We start from the raw sequence: 18,430 nt of genomic DNA, 5'->3' as shown, positions 1-18,430 counted from the left end.
CTAATTTTATCATGTAACATCAGACTGAATGACAAGACTCCATAGCTGAGAAAGCAGCTCCACCAGAGCAGAAAATTCAGAGCAAGGTTAATAAAAAAACATGGAGAATGCTTTGTATAATTTTAAGAAGTCATGCAAAGTTAGATTTCTCATTAATTGAAAAGTGGAAAAATTCCTGTTTTATCCCGGCTATCAGCCATTTGGTGACAAAATCATATCCTTAAAAATTGGAAACTCAAATCCATTCATTTAGCTTTTTTGTTAATGGCTTGTAATTGTAAATAGAAATGTGCACTCCTTATCCCATTTAAAAGCTGAAAAAGATTCCTGTAAAGTGTTCAAGGCTTGAATGGTCAAATCTTCTGAACTTTGATGTCATGGATAATGTTATACAGTTTTCTATTCAACATAGCCTATACTAATTTTCTATATAATGGTGCAACGTGAGTAATTCAGAGTGAGAGTAGAGAATTCAGTCTGTCAGATGTGAATAACATATTGCCAATCATGGGAAGCATGTGGTCTTCCTTTTTACATTGCCCCGTCCATTCTCTGTTACCTTAATAGCCTTACTTTTCCAAGACACATTGCCAAGGCCCTTGAGAGGCTGCAAAGGGCATTTACCAGTCTTTGTCCAGGCTCGGGGATTTCAGGTACTGAGTTTGGCTGAAAAGCTGGCGTTGTCCTCCTTTGATTTCATAAAGGTGTACAAGATGGCCACAGGTTTAGCTGTAGTAAACAAGGAAAACCTCTCTTCTCATTGGTTAGTAGTACAAGGATTTAAGATTTTGGGCAGCATCTGTGAAGGAAAAAACAGCATTAACATTTCGGATCCGGTGACCCTTCCTCAGAACTGATGGTGGCTGAGAAAATGCAGTTTATATGCAGAAAATAGGGAGGTTGCTGGGGTAGGGAGTAAACAATAGGATAGAGCCCAAAGAGAGAGAAGGACAGTTGAACGAACAAAGGAGTTGATAATGATCAGGCTGGGAGAATGAATAGTTGTTAATGGGAACTATTTGTGACTAACAGTCGGGTGTGTGTAATGGCAGGCTATGTGATAACAAGGCCTGGTGTGTGGGGTAGGGGGTTGGGACTTGGCAGAGTTTAGGCCCTAAAATTATTGAATGTGATATTGAGTCCGGAGCGCTGTAGGGTCCCCAAACGGAAAATGAGGTGTTGTTCTTCCAGCTCGTGTTGAGCTTTGGTGGAACACTGCAGCAAGCCAAAGACAGAGATGTTGGCCAGGGAACGGGCAAATGTATTAAAGTGGCAGGCAACAGGTAGTTCAGGGTCTTTTTTGCGAGCAGAACGTAGATGTTCTGCGAAGCAGTCACCCAGTCTACACTTCATTTCCCCAATGTAGAGGAGACCACGTAGTGAGCAGTAAATGCAGCAGACTGGATTCTTGGAAGTGCAGGTGAAGTGTTGCTTCACCTGGAAAATGTGCTTGGACCCTTGGATTCTTGGCAAGGAGGAGGTAAATGGGCAGGTATTGCACCTTCGCCAGTTACAGGGGAAGGTGCCGTAGGGCTTTGGGGAGATGTTGGGGATGAAGGAAGTGAGAACCAGGATGTCCCAAAGGGAATGGTTCCTGCGGAAGGCGGACAAGGAAGGGGAGGGAAATATGTGGTGGCATCTCCTGGAGGTGGTGGAAATGGCATCTGATGATCTTTGGGATGTGGATGCTGGTGGGATGGTTGGTACGCTGAAGGGGAAACCCTATTGCTGTTGCAGGAAGGAAGAGAAAGGGTGAGGGCAGAAGTGTGGGAGATGGGTCGGACCCAGTTGATAGCCAGGTCAACAGCAGAGCTGGGGAATCCTCGGTTGAGGAAGAAGGTGGACAATTCGGAGGCTCCCTTGTTGAAGTTGGGCCTCATCTGAACATAAGCGACACAGACAGAGGAACTGAGAGAATGGGATGGAGCCTTTACAGGAAGTGAGGTGTGAGGATGTATCATCCAGGTAGCTGTGGGAATCAGTGGGTTTGTAGTGGATATTAGTGGCCAGTCTTTACCCCAGACATGGAAATAGAAATATCGAGGAAGGGAAGGGACGAGTCAAATCTCTGGCAAGGACCGTTCCCGGTCTGTACTTCCTTAAGCCATACTCCATGCCACAGCACCTTTCCCTGTAACCGGCGAAGGTGCAACACCTGCCAATTTACCTCCTCCCTTCCCAGTATCCAAGGGCCCAAACATACCTTCCAGGTGAAGCAACACTTCACCTGCACTTCCCAGAATCTAGTCTACTGCTTTCAGTATCACAACTGTTATAGTCCAGAGGGAAACCAGTTAGCCTTTCTGTCTGCACTAGTTCGCATTTTACTAAGCAATATTCTGCTGTGTACGCATGCAACTTTGCACATTTTTCTTTTTCAAATGACAGGCTGATTTTGCTTTTGAACGTGTCACATGACCTGCTTCCAGTACAGTCTCAGGAAGGCACCAAGATGTTAACCACATGCTGCATGAAAAAGCATTCCTCATTTCGATTTCACTTCTTCTGCCAATTACTATAGAAGGGTGCCCTCTTGTTTTCAAAATTTTACAAGTCGATACAGGTATTTTTTTCCAACCTGCTCTGTCCAGCCCCCGCATTTTTTTGAATGCCTCTTTTAAATCTTCTCTCAGCCTTTTTATTTCAAGATAAATATTTGCACAAATCTTCAATACCTTCATCCTTCCTAAAGTGAGAACCACTCAGAACCAGACCCAGACCCAGTGCTTTAGCTGAAGCCAAATTAGTGTTCCGTACAAGTTCAACATAACCTCCTTGCTCTTGTATTCAGTGTCCCTATTCATTAGGCCTACATACATTTTGAACTGTTCATCTGATACCTTATAAAATGAATTCTAAGATCTGAATAGACCACATCCCTTGCATTCCCTTCATCACACATCCCTGTTACTTCATAAAATAAAACTCAATTGGATTTGTCATGCATAATCTACTTTTACAAATTTGTGTTGGTCACCCTTAATTAACTCAAACCTCTCAAAGTGTTTGTTGAATAATTTTCACTGATTATTGTTTCTAAAACTTTATCCACCACCTGATGTTAAACAAATTGACCTGTAGTTACTAAGAAGGAATCGACATACTTTCTTAAACAAGGGTGTCATGCTGTTATGACATGCCTCACAAAGAAAGAGTGGATTTGATTCTGACCTGCTTAGCACAGATAACAGTATTACATTCCTTGTTTGATAGCATGAATCTTGAATATTGCTGAAAAATAGCAGTTTTTGTCTTGCGCTCATCAGATCAATTCTCAGATAAGCAAAGTATAGAGTAAACAGCACTTGTACTGAATGGGAGGAGAAGGTTGATTGGTTGACAAGTGGCCACTGACTGTTCACGGTGTTGCACAAAAGATGAAGTCGCACTGTTCCTGGAGACTTCTCATTTCAAATTTTGATTTGGTTTTCCTTATAGATGCTCTGGTTGATGTGTTACTGGTTTTGGTCAGACGATGTCCAACTGTATGTAACAGCAATCATTTTGGTATTTTGTTGGGGGCTTATGGAGCAACGCTTAGTAACGCAGGTAAATCTCTTAGTTCTGAATTTAAATTTCACACAACTGAAATGCAGACGTGATTATTCCAATTTGCTTATCTACCCCTTTCCTTTGCAAAGATCAGAAGCTGCTGATGATCCTGCAGTCTTATGAGAAAAACAACATAAGTCTTGCTGAGTACAGGTGAGTAATCCTCCATGTTCAAGTTACATTTATTACAAAAAGTCATGAAGATGTCCTAGTTAAATTGTGAGCAGCAGAATGTGAAAACTGTAGGCTTCTATTTCAAAGCATTTCATTACCAGAGACCATTAAAGAAGAAGGAACTGCATTTGCATCAGTTCCATCATTCACCAACACTAAGTAACTTCTTCAACTTTATGAAATGTGCAACCACCTTTTAAACAACAATAAACAGTGCTCCTGGAAATTGACCCAATCATCCAGAAACCTGTACTTGAGTCAATCATAATTGTAAGTCATAAAATATCAGCTATTTTTAATCTTCTTCTTCCACAGGATGTGGGCAATGCTAGCATTTATTGTCCATCTCTAATTGCCCCTGAACTGAACACTCAACTGATACAGCAGGATTGAATCTGTGTCCCTAGAAAATTGCCCTGGGCCTCTGGATTTATAGTTCAGTAACAAAACTCCTACACCTACATTGCCCCTAAATTCCGATCAGTGCGAGATATTTCTGATCTCTTATTTTCAATAAGACTTAACACTTCTGAAAATAAACTAAATAAAAAGGAAAAGTTGTGAAAGGTAGTTGTAGAAAACTGAAAATCCAAATTCCTTTGGTACAATAATATTGTCAGTATTTCGTTATGAAGAAATTCAAATAGAACATAATGAGGTATTTTTATTCACCAAATAATGTGTTCTGCTTCATTAATACATTTTTCACAATGCAATATTTTACTTGTACACTTCAGGAAACCAACCAAGTTTCCAGAGTATTGTGGTGCTGCCTTTTAAACCCGATTGCACATTTGTAAATCAGGTAAATGGTGTTAAATGTCTGTTTCTCAGGCTGCTGCTTTGGGGTCCAGCTGCTGTTGAGCACCACAAGACTTGCAAGAGCCTAGGGCCATCTTTGTGGCAACAACCAGGCATGGAAGAAATCCTGTCACTTCTGGACAAAGAGAAAATGTTCCAAACAATTGTTAACTTCCCTCAGCGTCGCTATCTCCTGCCACAGGTGCATTTAGTTGTGTTACTATCAATTATTTGTGTGTTTTTTTTAGCTCTTCGTGTATCTGAGGATATTATTGTAGGCTTATGTAAAGTCCAGATAATTAGCAGATAATATTTCATGACAGCTGTATGTTATGGCGTAGTCAATTCCAAATTCATATTGCAAATGTTTTGTCTGTTTCAGGATGGGAAGCAGTTAGTATCCAAAGAGTCCAGTATTAAGGAGTCCCACAATCTCTATGATCCTTGTTTTTTGTTGCCTCTCTTCAGTGCATTAATTACATCAGGTATGTAAAGATGACTTTTTAAAAAATAGTGCTTCCAAGTGTAACTTGTTGAGCCTACCTGAAATGATGAAATGTTTTTACAAGGAAAAGATTGGATTTCAAACATAACTTAGGACCAAAGCTTGAATGAAGTCAGCCTTAGTGTTTTTAGCAAGATGTAGAGCTATATATGAGCTTTATTCAGTTGAAGTGTTCTGATTGTATTGCCATATGTTAAACCTCAATGAATGACGGTTCTTATAATTTTCTCAACACTTTCACAATGCATCATTTGAATTAATATGCACTAATTGTTAGTATACCTTTCAAACATTGCAAATTGTTTGGGAATATCTTAATTTTAGTGCCAAAAGATATTGACCAGACAAGTGTGCCCCCCACGCAATCTGATGAGTTTGATATGCAAAGGGGGACATTTAATAGTAAACCCTATTGGCTGAGGGGATGCTGCCACTATTCCACTCTACCTTGATTAATTCCATGATGGAAAGACCCACAGGTGACCTCCTTCCTCTGCTGTCAGATGAGATCCTCAAATAGCCATTCAATGCCCAGTAAATGGCTTCATCCCATCACCACAGGTTTTAACCTAGCAGGCTGTGGGCTTACCATATTCCCCTCTGACCAGTAAGTCTGTGCAAGACTGCTTGCAGGCTACCATGATGATAAAGTGAGAGGGTTAGGATGATGCAGTAACAGACATGGCACAAAGTTCCATTGGTTGTTCTGATTTTAATTGATTAAAAAGAGCCAATCATGAAAATATGAATGATGCCCATTGCTTTTATCTTTTGTATTCTACATCTGTTGGCTATCTATAAAGTATCATCATCTGTTTTGTGAACAGTGCCTTCATAAATCTCTGTCCTCCCCACCCCAGTGCTGTCACCTCCTGACCTGGGTCCAGACATACGTACATATATCTCAATATATTAATGTTATGATATATTATATAATAATGTTATAATGTAAGTGCCAAAATAACAAATTTACAAAATTCTGAGGAAGGGTCAACGAACCCGAAACATTAACTCTGTTTTTTCCCTTCACAGATGCTGCCTGACCTGCTGAGCTGTTCCAGTAGATTTGTTTTTCTTCCTGATTCACAGCATCTGCAGTTCTTTCGGTTTTAACAAATTGATTTGTAGTTGCATCAATTTAGTGACATGGCCACTAGATGGCACACTGTACAGAACATTATACTCCCTTTGAGAAACCTGTGCTCAAAGGCCAGGTACTCAAATGGACTGCAGTTGTTCAGAAGGGATTAGCTGAAACAGAATGACAATCATTACCGGTTGTTTAAACAAATCATAAATACCCAAATAACTGCACAGAGGCTGGTATCCCATCACCAAGTCACCCTTCATTTACTTATGCACAGCACACTGGCTGTGGCCAGTCAGTTCCCTGAACTGAGGAGATTCTAAACTCCTGGCTAAATTGGTCAGCCAGGGCTTTCATGATTGGCCCAGGTTAACAACCCCAATCAATATTCTCGTAGTCAACAAGGTCAACCTGACTCCAATCCCTACAAATACAAAGCAAACAAGCATGATCTAAGCAGAGCCTCTTTCACTGAAGTAATCTCTGTAAACTCCACTCCTGCAGCATTCACTTAATTGAAACATATAAAATAATCAGAGGGTTAGATAGGGTGGATGGGGAGAGCCTTTTTCCTAGGATGGTGACGGCGAGCACGAGGGGGCATAGCTTTAAATTGAGGGGTGAAAGATATAGGACAGATGTCAGAGGTAGTTTCTTTACTCAGAGAGTAGTCAGGGAATGGAACGCTTTGCCTGCAATGGTAGTAGATTCGCCAACTTTAGGTACATTTAAGTCGTCATTGGATAAGCATATGGACGTACATGGAATAGTGTAGGTTAGATGGGCTTGAGATCGGTATGACAGGTCGGCACAACATCGAGGGCCGAAGGGCCTGTACTGTGCTGTAATGTTCTATGTATTGACTAATTTCCGATTTATTGAGGACTTCCTGGGGCCATGAACTGACTACAATATCCGTGACTCTGGGGTGGATGCTTGTTTTTTTACTGAGAAGCTTTGGCTTAGCCAGAGCACCTGTCACTTAGAGTAGCCAGATTTTTCACTGAGAAAGAGCTTTGTTTAATAAGACAGAAAAAACTTAGACAAAAGTGCAGAAAATCCTTGAGAAATTCAAGCGAATTCGTAAAGAGAGGCTGATATTTTTTCTGAGGTTATGCATCATTGAACTTAAACTTTAAACAAATACTCTTACAGCTACTCTCTCAGGAGAGACAGAGACAACTGGTGGTAGATTAACTTGAGAGTCACCCCTATCTCAGGGGAGGGAAGAGGTTGAGAAGGAAAGTCCTTCACAATAACCTCAGCCAGTGCAAGAATTGAACCCATGTTGTCAGGGTTACTCTGCATTGCAAACCAGCTATCCAGCCAACTGAGCTAAATCCTTTAAAATAACCAGTTACACTATTGAATGCAGCTTTTGCTGAATAATTCACAACTAATCTTAAACTGTCTGTCATTCTTGGGCAGCACTGTTATTGTCATTGTACTAACCTTCTCCCACACTGACTCGAGTATTCACGAGGTTCCAGAGACAGCCTGAATAATGACATTTACCGTTTTATATAGCGGTTTAAAAATACTAATTTTACAAAGTGACTCCAAATCAGCATTATCAAACCAGTCATACCAGTAACAAAAAGATTAATCGAAGAGACAGGGTTAAGATTAGAAAGAGTCAGCATTTTTAAACATAATAATGAATTTAAAATGTTTGAAGGTGTAAAATTGTTTGATAATTTGACTTAAGAAATGACCGAATCAGAGCACTAAGAGACCATTCTGCCAAACTAAAGCCTCTCCATGTGTGATTATTGTTTTAGGTTTGGATTTTCTTTAAGGGCATTAATATTTATAAAATGAGAAAATGAGTGACATCAGGTCATTGAACCCCTACAGTGTGGAAACAGGCCAGTCCACAAAAACCCTCTGAACAGGCGGCACAGTGGCTCAGTGGTTAGCACTGCTGCCTCTCAGCGCCGGGGACCCAGATTCGATTCCTGCCTCGGGTGACTGTCTTTGTGGAGTTTGCACATTCTCCCCCTGTCAGCGATGATTTCCTCTGGGTGCTCCAGTATCCTCCCACAGTCCAAAGATATGCAACTTAGGTGATTGGCCATGCTACATTGCCCAAAATATTTAGGAATGTTAACATTAGCTGGATTAGTCATGGGAAATTCAGGGTTAGAGGGATAGGGTGGAGAGGTGGGCCTGGGTAGGACGACCTTCAGAGGCTTGGTATGGATTGTATGGCCCGAATGGCCTGCTTCTACACTGTAGGGAATTCTATGGCCAGATGAATGAATGCTGTCAGATACCAGTCCAACACTGGAAGTCTACTAAACCCTAACCCCAACCCCGACCCCATGTAATCAATCCTGATTGCTTGATATTTTTTGTTGTCCCCACAGCTCCAGAATTGTCTAATATTTGTTTCTGGTGAAATCTATTTTCTAACCATTTCCTGCTCTTCTACTAACCATCATTCTTGAGCTTGTAAATTCAGGAGATGTCAGAGCTGGGAAATGGAGCATTCCAATGTTAAATGTAGTGCAGACCGGTACAGAATGCCGCTTACTTTGCCATAACCAAACAATATACTTTTGCTTCAATCTCCCAAGGGAATGTATGAACACTTTTCTTCTGTCCTTACTCAGTTTTTGGTTCAAGGAACCTCCTTTACCATAGAACAGAAACATGGTGGTCTCCAAAGAAAAAGCAAAACTATGGGCATGTGCAGCATTAAACTGTACAGCTTTGTCAGTAAGTTACTGAGGAAACGCAAAATTCTGGCAGTGAATGGAAAATAGATAAGAGACTGTAGGAGAAAGTCCAGAAGTTCGGAGTGGGAGTGGATCAGATTCAGAAATCTTTCAGTAAGACAGGTAGCATGAAACCAGCATTAAGTATCGGCAAGCAGTCGTTCACTTTTGGAGACAGTGACAATTGAGTGAAATTCAGGAGTTATGTTGGGACAGAATATTGAAGTTTGCATCGTTAGTTGTATTTTTATGAAAATGAAGATTCATCGAGCCATATAGTTAAGAGAATTTGAAGAGTCCAACAGAGAGTCTGGGATAATAAAGACAAAGGTGAACAGCACATGGCCAAAGATATGTGAAAATCAGGACATTTGCAACACAAAGATATTTCGGGATACTTGTGCACAAAACATATAAAGCAAGCAGGCAGGTGCAGCAGATAATCAGGAGGGCAAATGGAATGTTGGCCGTTATTTCAAAGAGTTTGCAGTGTACAAGTAAGGGAATCTTACTGCAACTGTGCAAGGTGTTGATGAGACCACATCTGGCGTGGTCAATGAGCAGCATTAGTCCCCTTATTTAAGGGAAGTTATCATTTCATTGGAGGTAATTCAGAGAAGCTTTACTAAAATGACCCCTGATAAGGAGGGAGATAACAAAGTGTGGAGCTGGATGACCACAGCAGGCCAAGCAGCATCTTAGGAGCACCTGCGATAGGGTTAGGGTTAGTGTTAAGCTTTTCTGATGAAGAGTCTAGGCCTGAAATGTCAGCTTTTGTGCTCCTAAGATGCTGCTTTGCCTGTTGTGTTTATCCAGCTCCCCACTTCGTTATCTTGGATTCTCCAGCATCTGTAGTTCCCATTATCTCTGATAAGAAGGGATTGTCTAATGAGCAAAGCCCAAACAGTTTGGGACTCCACTGGTTGTAATTTAGAAAAATGAGAAGTCATCTCATGAATATATAGAATTCTTAACGGGCTTGACAGTGTAAATTCTGAGGATATTTCCTCTCATGAGAGAGTCTAGGACCATATGGCATAGTCTCAGAATAAAGGGGCACCAATTTAAGACTGAGATGAGGAGAAATTTCTTCTCTTAGCGAGAGTTGTAGGTCTTTGGAACTCCTTGCTGCAGAGATCTGTGGGGTGGGGTGCAGTCTTTGTGCATATTTAAGTGTAGGATAGATTGTTGATCAGGGTGACAGGGAGAGGGATATGCAGAATGTTGGATCCACAGTTATCTAATTAAATGGTAGAGCAGGCTCAAGGGGTCAAACAATCTACTCCTTTTCCTATTTCTTATGGGGAAATGATTGAGTATAGTTGCATTTGCTAAATGAGAAACATGGGATGAAGTTTTGACTGTGTACAAGTAGATGAGTTTTGAGTTAAAGTGAGCCCATTACCTCATTTTCTGTAACAAGTGAGTCATGGCTGCCAAGTCTAATTTTATACAAAGCTCTGATCATGTGCCATCCAATTCATCACATACACAGATTGTATTTGAAATGTATTTCCTCACAACAGTAGCACTTTTTACAGTTCTGGTATTTTTAAAAAAAGAATAGCACTAAACATATGTGCCTTGCCCATTGCTGGTGTGATTTGAACTTTATTCCTGTAGGTCTCTGAGGGGCGGCATGGTGGCTCAGTGGTTAGCACTGCAGCCTCACAGCACCAGGGACCCAGGTTCGATTTCAGCCTCGGTCTGTGTGGAGCTTGCACATTCTCCCTGTGTCTGCGTGGGTTTCCTCCGGGTGCTCCGGTTTCCTCTCACAGTCCAAAGATGTGCAGACTAGGTGGATTGGCCATGCTAAATTCCCCGTAGTGTTCAGGGGTGTGTGGGTTATAGGGGGATGGGTCTGGGTGGGATGCTTCAAAGGGCGGTGTGGACTTGTTGGGCTGAAGGGCCTGTTTCCACACTGTAGGGAATCTAATCTATTTTCTTCTGAGCTTTGTCTTACTGTTCCCTTAAACCTGTGCCAGTTAAGTTTCTGAATTTGAATAAATGTCATATGAGCTATCATTCTATCACAAAGACATACCATAAAAAGATCATAATAAGCAATTGAGGGTACATACTCATTATGAGACAGCCGGTAGTGAGCCAACTGAGTTTTTAAAATTTTAGCCTTCCATAGTTGCAGTCAAAAGAGTCTTATGAGATTTAACAAAGTAAAGCCATTTTTCAGCTAACCCTATCTGACTATTTCACCGTCTGTGCTGGATTTTAAATAAAAATGTCATGCTTTCTCCATTAGTTGTGATATATATAGCTGCTTTGTAAAAAGTTGTGACCTTGAAAAATGAAAGAGACGACATTTGTCTGACATAAATCTGTCAATGAAAGTTTCTTTATCATTTTAGATGCATTTCAATTTTCAAGGTTGTTAAATGTAATGGTGGTTTTACGACTAGCTCAGAGTGTATTTGTCCTGTTCAAGGGTGTAATTTCTCTCATTTTAGAAGGCACATGTTTTTTTAGTTCTGAAGAGTTTGATGTCAACCTGAAGGTTAATTCTCTTTTGTACATTTTTTTTCTACTTTTAGTGACTCGAAAAGCAGTCATCTAAGATTGCATACTGTTAGCTCAGATCCAAGTCTTTAGGAGCACAATGCAAGAGGCCCTGGGCACCTGTTGTGTCAGAGGCCCTCAGGCAAGACTCCATCATGGAAGCATGATTTATTAAAATCAACCTTTCTATGTCATCTTGGCGCAGATGCTTGAATTTTCATGAGCTAAGGGAGTAACATATTGTCAAGATATCGTCTTTTCAAAAAGACATTCAGTCTATAGATGTAAAAAAAATCCATGGCACAACTAGGTAAAGGCAAAAAATTTCTCTTCTTACTGTCTGACATACTTTTCTTCATAAACCAAGATGGATTAGTTGTTATTGAACTCTTCTAAACATTTTGCTTTTTATAAACCAGTTGCATAATTCAAGTTAACAAGGTGTAGAGCTGGATGAACACAGCAGGCCAAGCAGCTTCAGAGGAGCAGGAAAGCTGATGTTTTTGAAGAAGTGTCCAGACCCAAAACATCATTTTTCCTGCTCCTCTGATGCTGCTTGGCCTGCTGTGTTCATCCAGCTCTACACCTTGTTATCTCAGATTCTGCAGCATTGGCAGTTCCCAGATCTCTGCATAATTCGAGTAATTACGTTTCAAAATGTAGTTGTTTGAAGCATCTTTGAGAGACACCATTTAAATGGTCGTCGTTGTTTTCATGTTCTGGATTACCATATGTACATTAAGAGGTTGTACAAAGAAGATGTGGGTATTGTGTCAGTTACTTTGAAGGTGTATTGTGAAGTGTTGTTATCTCTGTAAAAGCCTCCACTATGTTTCCAGTTTCGAATGTACAGTCAGTATTGGCACAAAAGCAGCATCATACGTTTAGTATTGACTTCAGTAATGTGCCTTGATTCCACATTGGAAGAGTATCTTCTGCTTCATTTTGGCATCCTGCTCATCATATCAAGTTGGTCAGTCAGTTAGTTGTGCAAATATCACATGCTTCAACAAACCCCTAATTTTTGCATAATTACTATACCACGAGCATCACACGTCAGCCACTCCTTTTGCACTGTACAAAGGCCCAGTATATAAGCAGGTTTTTGTCCGACAGTTGTCAGAAGAATCTCAGTGCACCTGATGTTGCCTATAGTTTCTGCACCATTTCTGATTTACAGTTTACAGTTTTTGGTATCTTACTGTATCTTTAAGTTAATCAGTTTATTTATTTTCTTTTCAAAATTGTGTATATTCTCCTTTTCACCTTCTGTAAAACAGTTTCAAATAATCTGACAATAATTGTTCATTTTAGAGTACAAAAGTATTGTTACCTGAGTCTCTTAAAGGTGATCTGCCCTTATACTTACGTACATAGGTATTAAATATCTGGTCTCCTCAGGGAACTGATGAGACCTTTCCTATTACATCAAAGGTATGTCTAAGAGTATAGTTTGTCCCTTTGTGTAAAAAGGAAATCCCCTTCCAAAATTATATAACTGGCATGGTGGCTCAGTGGTCAACATTGCTGCTTTACAGTGCCATGAACCCAGGTTTGATTCTAGTCTTGGGTGACTGTCAACGTGGAGTTTGCATGTTCTCCCTGTTTCTCCCAGGTGTTCCGGTTTCCTCCCACATCCAAAGATGTATGGGTTGGGTGGATTTACCATTTTCCATTGCCTGTAATGTCAGGAGATGTGCAGGTTAGTTGGGCTAGCCGTCGTAAAAAGCCTAAGTGGGGTTACAGGAATGGGGTGTGGAGGAGTAGGTCTGGGTGGAATGTTCTTTGGAGGGTTGGTGCAGTTGCATTGGGCTGAATGACCTCTTTCTGCACTGTAGGGATTCTATGATTCACTCTTGGAACCAGTCTCAAATTTATATAATAGAGTTTAGTCAGGCGGCCATAGGTAATATTGTTGAGCTAATGTCACTGAACTCACATTCCTGATGTTTTGGGAACATTTGGTTCAATTTCTGTTGTGGCAACCGGTAGAATTTAAAATCAATTAGTGAATCTTGACTATGAAACCTACCACTGATTGATTGTCACAAACACTCATTTAGTTCCTTTAGGGAAAGACATCTGCCATATTTACCTAATCTAGCCCATTGATGATTCTTAACTGTTCTCTAAATCACCCTAGAAAGCCACTCCATTTAGTGACAATTAGGGATGTGCCTTCCCAGTGAAACCCAATCCCAGATCCCAATCCCAAAAGTACAGAGATGTACTTTATGTAGTTATTAAGTCTGTTGAACAAAGGTATTTCTGTTGTGTTTTTAAATGTTTGTAATGTCAGTTTATGACCTGGTGAAAGAAGAGCCTTCCAATTCAAATTGCAAAGCCTATTTCTCAATCACACTCAGTAATTAGGTTGAAGTGACCTGAGACTAAAGACTGAGTGAATCCAATTTGAATAAGAGACAGATAGTTTGAATGGTGATCTATGATTTCAGGGTACAGAGACAGTGTGTGCTCCTTTGTTCCCAAAGACCATGATTCTGTCAAAGGATACAGCTGGATACAAATCGATTGGTGACTTGGGCACAGAGATGGCAGATGGAGTTAAATCCAGAAAAACGTGAGGTAATGCATTTGGAAAGTCTGATCCAGATGGAAAATATACAGTAAATGGCAGAACCCTAAAGAGTACTGATAGGCAGAGGGATCTGGGTGTACAGGTACATAGGTCACTGAAAGTGGCAACACAAAGGTAGTCAACAAGGCATTTGGTATTCTTGCCTTCATTGGCCGGGGCACTGAGTTTAAAAATTGGCAGGTAATGTTGCAGCTTTATAGAACCTTTGTTGGGCGGCATTTGGAATATTAGGTTCAATTCTGGTCGTCATACTACCAGAAGGGTATTGTGGCTTTGGACAGGGTACAGAAAAGATTTACCAGGACGTTGCCTGGTATGGAGAGCATTAGCTATGAGGAGAGGTTGGAGAAACTTGGGTTGTTCTCAGTGGAACGATGGAGCTTTGAGAGGCGACCTGATAGAGGTCTACAAGATTATGAAGGGCATGGACAGACTAGACCATCCAAACCTTTTTCCCAGGGTGGAAGAATCAGTTACCGGGGCCATGGCTTTAAGGTGTGAGGGGCAAGGTTTAAAGGTGATGTACGAAGCAAGTTCTTTACATAGAGGATGGTGGGTGCCTGGAACTTGCTGCCGGGGGAGGTAATGGAAGCAGTTACGATAGTAACTTTTAAAGGACGTCTTGACAAATACATGAACAGGATGGGAATAGAGGGATAAGGTCCTCAGAAGGGTAGGGGGCTTCAGTTGTGACAGGCAGCATGTCAGTGCAGGCTTGTTCCTGTGCTATAATTTTCTTTGTTCTTTGTTCTATTTTCACTAAACTGAACTGGGAATAATGGATACTCCCAATCGTAGAAGCAAAGTCTCTATTCATTAGAACAATGATTTTGCATTAATGTGGCATCTTGAATGTAGGAAAACATGATGAAATATTTTGTATAGGCAAAATCAAAAAGAAACCTGGTATTATTTACTGTGATTCAATGGATAGCACTCTTGCCTATGAGACATATGACTGCAAAATACTCCGATTACTGAGCTCATACTTTAGACTGACACTGCATTGCAAAGCTGAAGAAATGCTGTACCGTCAGACTGTTGTCTTTAGCCCCATTTCTTCTATTGATTTTGATGTGGAATACTCCATGGCTCTGTTTCAAAGAGTAGCATAGAATCTCCCCCCAACTTCCCAGTGCTTTGTATGTCAACCAAAAGCAAACCAGCAGATTATCTGAGATAACAAGGTGTAGAGCTGGATGAACACAGCAGGCCAAGCAGCATCAGAGGAGCAGGAAGGCTGACGTTTCGGGCTTAGACCATTCTTGAGAAAATGGAGTGAAGAAGGTTGTAGGCCTGAAACATCAGCCATCCTGCTCCTCTGCTGCTGCTTGGCCTGCTGTGTTCATCCAGTTCTACACCTTGTTATCTCAGATTCTCCAACATTTGCAGTTCTTGCTATCTCTGAAGATATATCTCTGCTATATCTGGTTATTTTCTCACTGCAGTTTGTGAGACCTGTCTGTATGTGAATTGGCTGCCAGCTGTCTACAACAATGACTGCACTTCAGTGGTACGTCATTCGTTGTGGAACATTTTGTGACATTCAGCAGTACAATGTAAATGCAGGTTCTTTATGTTGGAGGACTAACTAAAACTATGGCCAAAGAAATGGGTTTTATAGGGTGCTGTTAAGGAGAAGAGAGAAGTGGAGTATTTAGGAAGGGAATTCCGTGGTTGGTGAAAGTCAAAAGTCAACTGAGGAGCAGGGAAATAAAAAACGCCACAGGTGGAGGAAAATGAAATAATAGTTTGTTATAAATGAATATTAAAAAATATTGAGATTCTGAAGGATAGAACATTCACTATTTGAGGCATGGAAAGAGCAGGTACCAATGTGCTATTGTGGAAAGAAGGGATAAATGTGGGAGGCTTGATGATAGATATAATACAAATGCAGAGATTTAAATGAACTAGAATTTCCAGAGGGTAGATGATGAAAGGCTGGCATGAAGAACTTTGGATGCAATTATTGAGTATGCAAGTTGTAAAGACATGGCTGAGAGTTCTTACAGCAGATTTCCTGATAGTGTAATTGGGTGAGTTGCTTGATTCCAGCAAAGAGGTAACTGTCTTCATCAATTGATGTTGAATCTTTTTACCAGAGGATAACTCTCAAAGCCATCTACTCTTCCAAGAAAAAAATCAGAGTTAACGTTTCAGGTCCAGTGACCCTTCCTCAGAACTTTTTATAGCATGGAAAAATAAATTTTCTACTTTGTAATTTATTAGAATAGTCACACACCTCAATCATAGGACCTATTTACAGCAAGGTCCTTTATCCCTGTCAATTGCATTAAATTTGCAGAAAACCACATTTATGGCTTTAAAATTGAAAATCAGATTTGAAAACACAACGTGTGCAGGAACGTTTGCAGAGAAGCAATTGAGACAGTTGGTAGGTGTCAGTATCATCACCGCTTGTCTGCTTAACTGCATCAAAATGACTTGTACAGTTTCTAAAGCAATCAGTTGGTTAAAATCATTTCAGTGCTTTGTTTTAAATTTTTGTATTCATTATTTCAAGCTTTACCAAATTGCTGCGAAGCCAACACAAAGGAATTGTTAGGGTTAACTGGCTCTAGATATCTAGAAATATGAAATAAGTATTTGGTGTCCTTTTGCTCAGCGACATTATGTCACAGATGTGCTGGTTCATTGAACTGCAAGAAATCAGGAACAAAACAGAACACAGTCACATGCAAGAAATTATCTATTTTCCCTCCTGTAGTTCAAAAATCAGTCTTTTCAGCTTTATTTTAAACCTCTGTTCGCAAAACGAGACTGTGTACTGACCATATAATTTCCATTATGAAAGAGCTGTAGTCGTAAACTTAATTTGGATTATTTAATAATATAAAGATTGTTTAATGATCCTTTGCTTTGCACTTATTAACATAAGAGATGCTAGGAATATAGAACAGAACGTATCTACATCAGATATGCCCAGAGCAAGAATAGCAGAGATTAACTGCAGAATAAACTTGCTGTGTTCTGTTCAAAACCTGCTTTAACCTAACACTCAGAACAGAATGCACCCCTCATCACCGCCAATATACTCTTTACCTTTCTTATATTTCTTTCTTTTATTATTCTTGTGGTTCCCTGAGTTCATTTGTCAGCAGAGGTGGATTTTTTTTCAATGGTTCTTAACATTAGTTTGTGATGTGTAGAAAGTTCATCACCAAGGTTAATAGTTTCTACATCAGCCTGCCAAGAAATTAACACAGTTATGAGTTTCTATTAATCTGATTACAGACCACACCAAGTCTTTGCGTACATGCACATCCCAGTCACCTAAGATGAAAAAAATCTTTGCATAGGTTGACAACATTCAAGGCTCAGGGAAACCCAATTGTACGCAAGGCACTTCTAGACTTTAACCAGCTAAACCAGAACCTTGTAAGTGTAAATGACTTGTAAATCCATTTCCCCTACTCATCCACCAATTCCATTCATCCTAATGAAGAATTAACTTCCAATATTACTGGAGCCTGAGGTGTGGAAAATATTTGCTGAAAGCACTGGGCTTACCTCTCTGTGCCTTTGTAATGATAGGATAATCAAATTCCTAACTCTAACACAAAAAATTGACTTTGCTCCAAGCTGTTATTTGTCAAGATTGACACCTTGAAGCTACTGGAATACTAGAGAGAATCTGCTCATCTTCTGCCCTCTTCTCTGGAGGATAGTCTCTGCTGTCAGTAGACAGTGGTTAAGGGTGTGATGGAAGTCTTGTTAGATAGATAAATGTTACCAAAGAGCATCTTGAGTTAAAGCATATAAAATAGCTTCTTCCACATTCCTGATCACAGTGAGGAACCCATTCAATAGTAGCGACAGTCTTGGTAGATTTTGCTTAACTCTGGAATTCCTTGATGGGCAATAAGTTCTAGGTCCACAAGCACATGCTACCATATCTGCTTTCAAATAAGCTGTTCCAACTCCTGATCTTTCAGTATTAGGAGAAAAGGAGGATGTTTTTCAGTTATCTGCCAACAATATTACCTTGTCTAATACCAAGTAATTGGTCATTTCACAATTCATTTCTTTGCTACTTGTGGCATATTGCTAATACAAAATAACTGCCACACCTAACTAGAGAACAGTGGCTGCTATTTAAAATCAGTTTTATACTTGAAGCAATACCAATCATCCCAAACCTGCTCTGAAATGTCAAATAAATTGAAATCTTTGTGATTTTTGCTTTTTTTCTTTGCAGAATCTGTGGTAGACTGCTACAAGTTTGTTGATGTTAATGCTTTAGGATTAACGGTAGCAGCTCTTAGCAGTTACGATCAGAATGTAAGAGCTGCGGCCTACCACATTCTGGGTAATTACTACATGCATCTGGAGGCTGCTCGCTTTAAGGAAAAGCAGCAGGTGAGAGAAATGCGTGGTACATAATTTGCATCGGTCTTGGACTATTGAAGTCTTTTAGAGCTTTGTGGAATCTTTCAGAATCCATCTCTCGAATC

The 18,430-nt window shown here is 40.3% G+C and overlaps 1 protein-coding gene across 2 annotated transcripts in view; it reads left to right on the top strand.

The window, feature by feature from the left end:
• The window catches only part of urb1 (URB1 ribosome biogenesis homolog), a 108,871-nt gene that overhangs the window by 60,848 nt on the left and 29,593 nt on the right, over positions 1-18,430 (top strand). For both annotated transcript variants that reach the window (XM_059650210.1, XM_048540621.2), the window contains exons 27-31: positions 3,439-3,549; positions 3,642-3,705; positions 4,561-4,729; positions 4,910-5,012; positions 18,175-18,335. In XM_059650210.1, the coding sequence (XP_059506193.1) occupies positions 3,439-3,549; positions 3,642-3,705; positions 4,561-4,729; positions 4,910-5,012; positions 18,175-18,335 (608 nt within the window). The remainder of the gene's footprint in view (positions 1-3,438; positions 3,550-3,641; positions 3,706-4,560; positions 4,730-4,909; positions 5,013-18,174; positions 18,336-18,430) is intronic.

The sequence above is a fragment of the Stegostoma tigrinum genome, chromosome 12 (assembly GCF_030684315.1).
Source record: "Stegostoma tigrinum isolate sSteTig4 chromosome 12, sSteTig4.hap1, whole genome shotgun sequence".
Taxonomy (NCBI): domain Eukaryota; kingdom Metazoa; phylum Chordata; class Chondrichthyes; order Orectolobiformes; family Stegostomatidae; genus Stegostoma; species Stegostoma tigrinum.
This window is presented reverse-complemented; position numbering and strand designations above follow the sequence as displayed.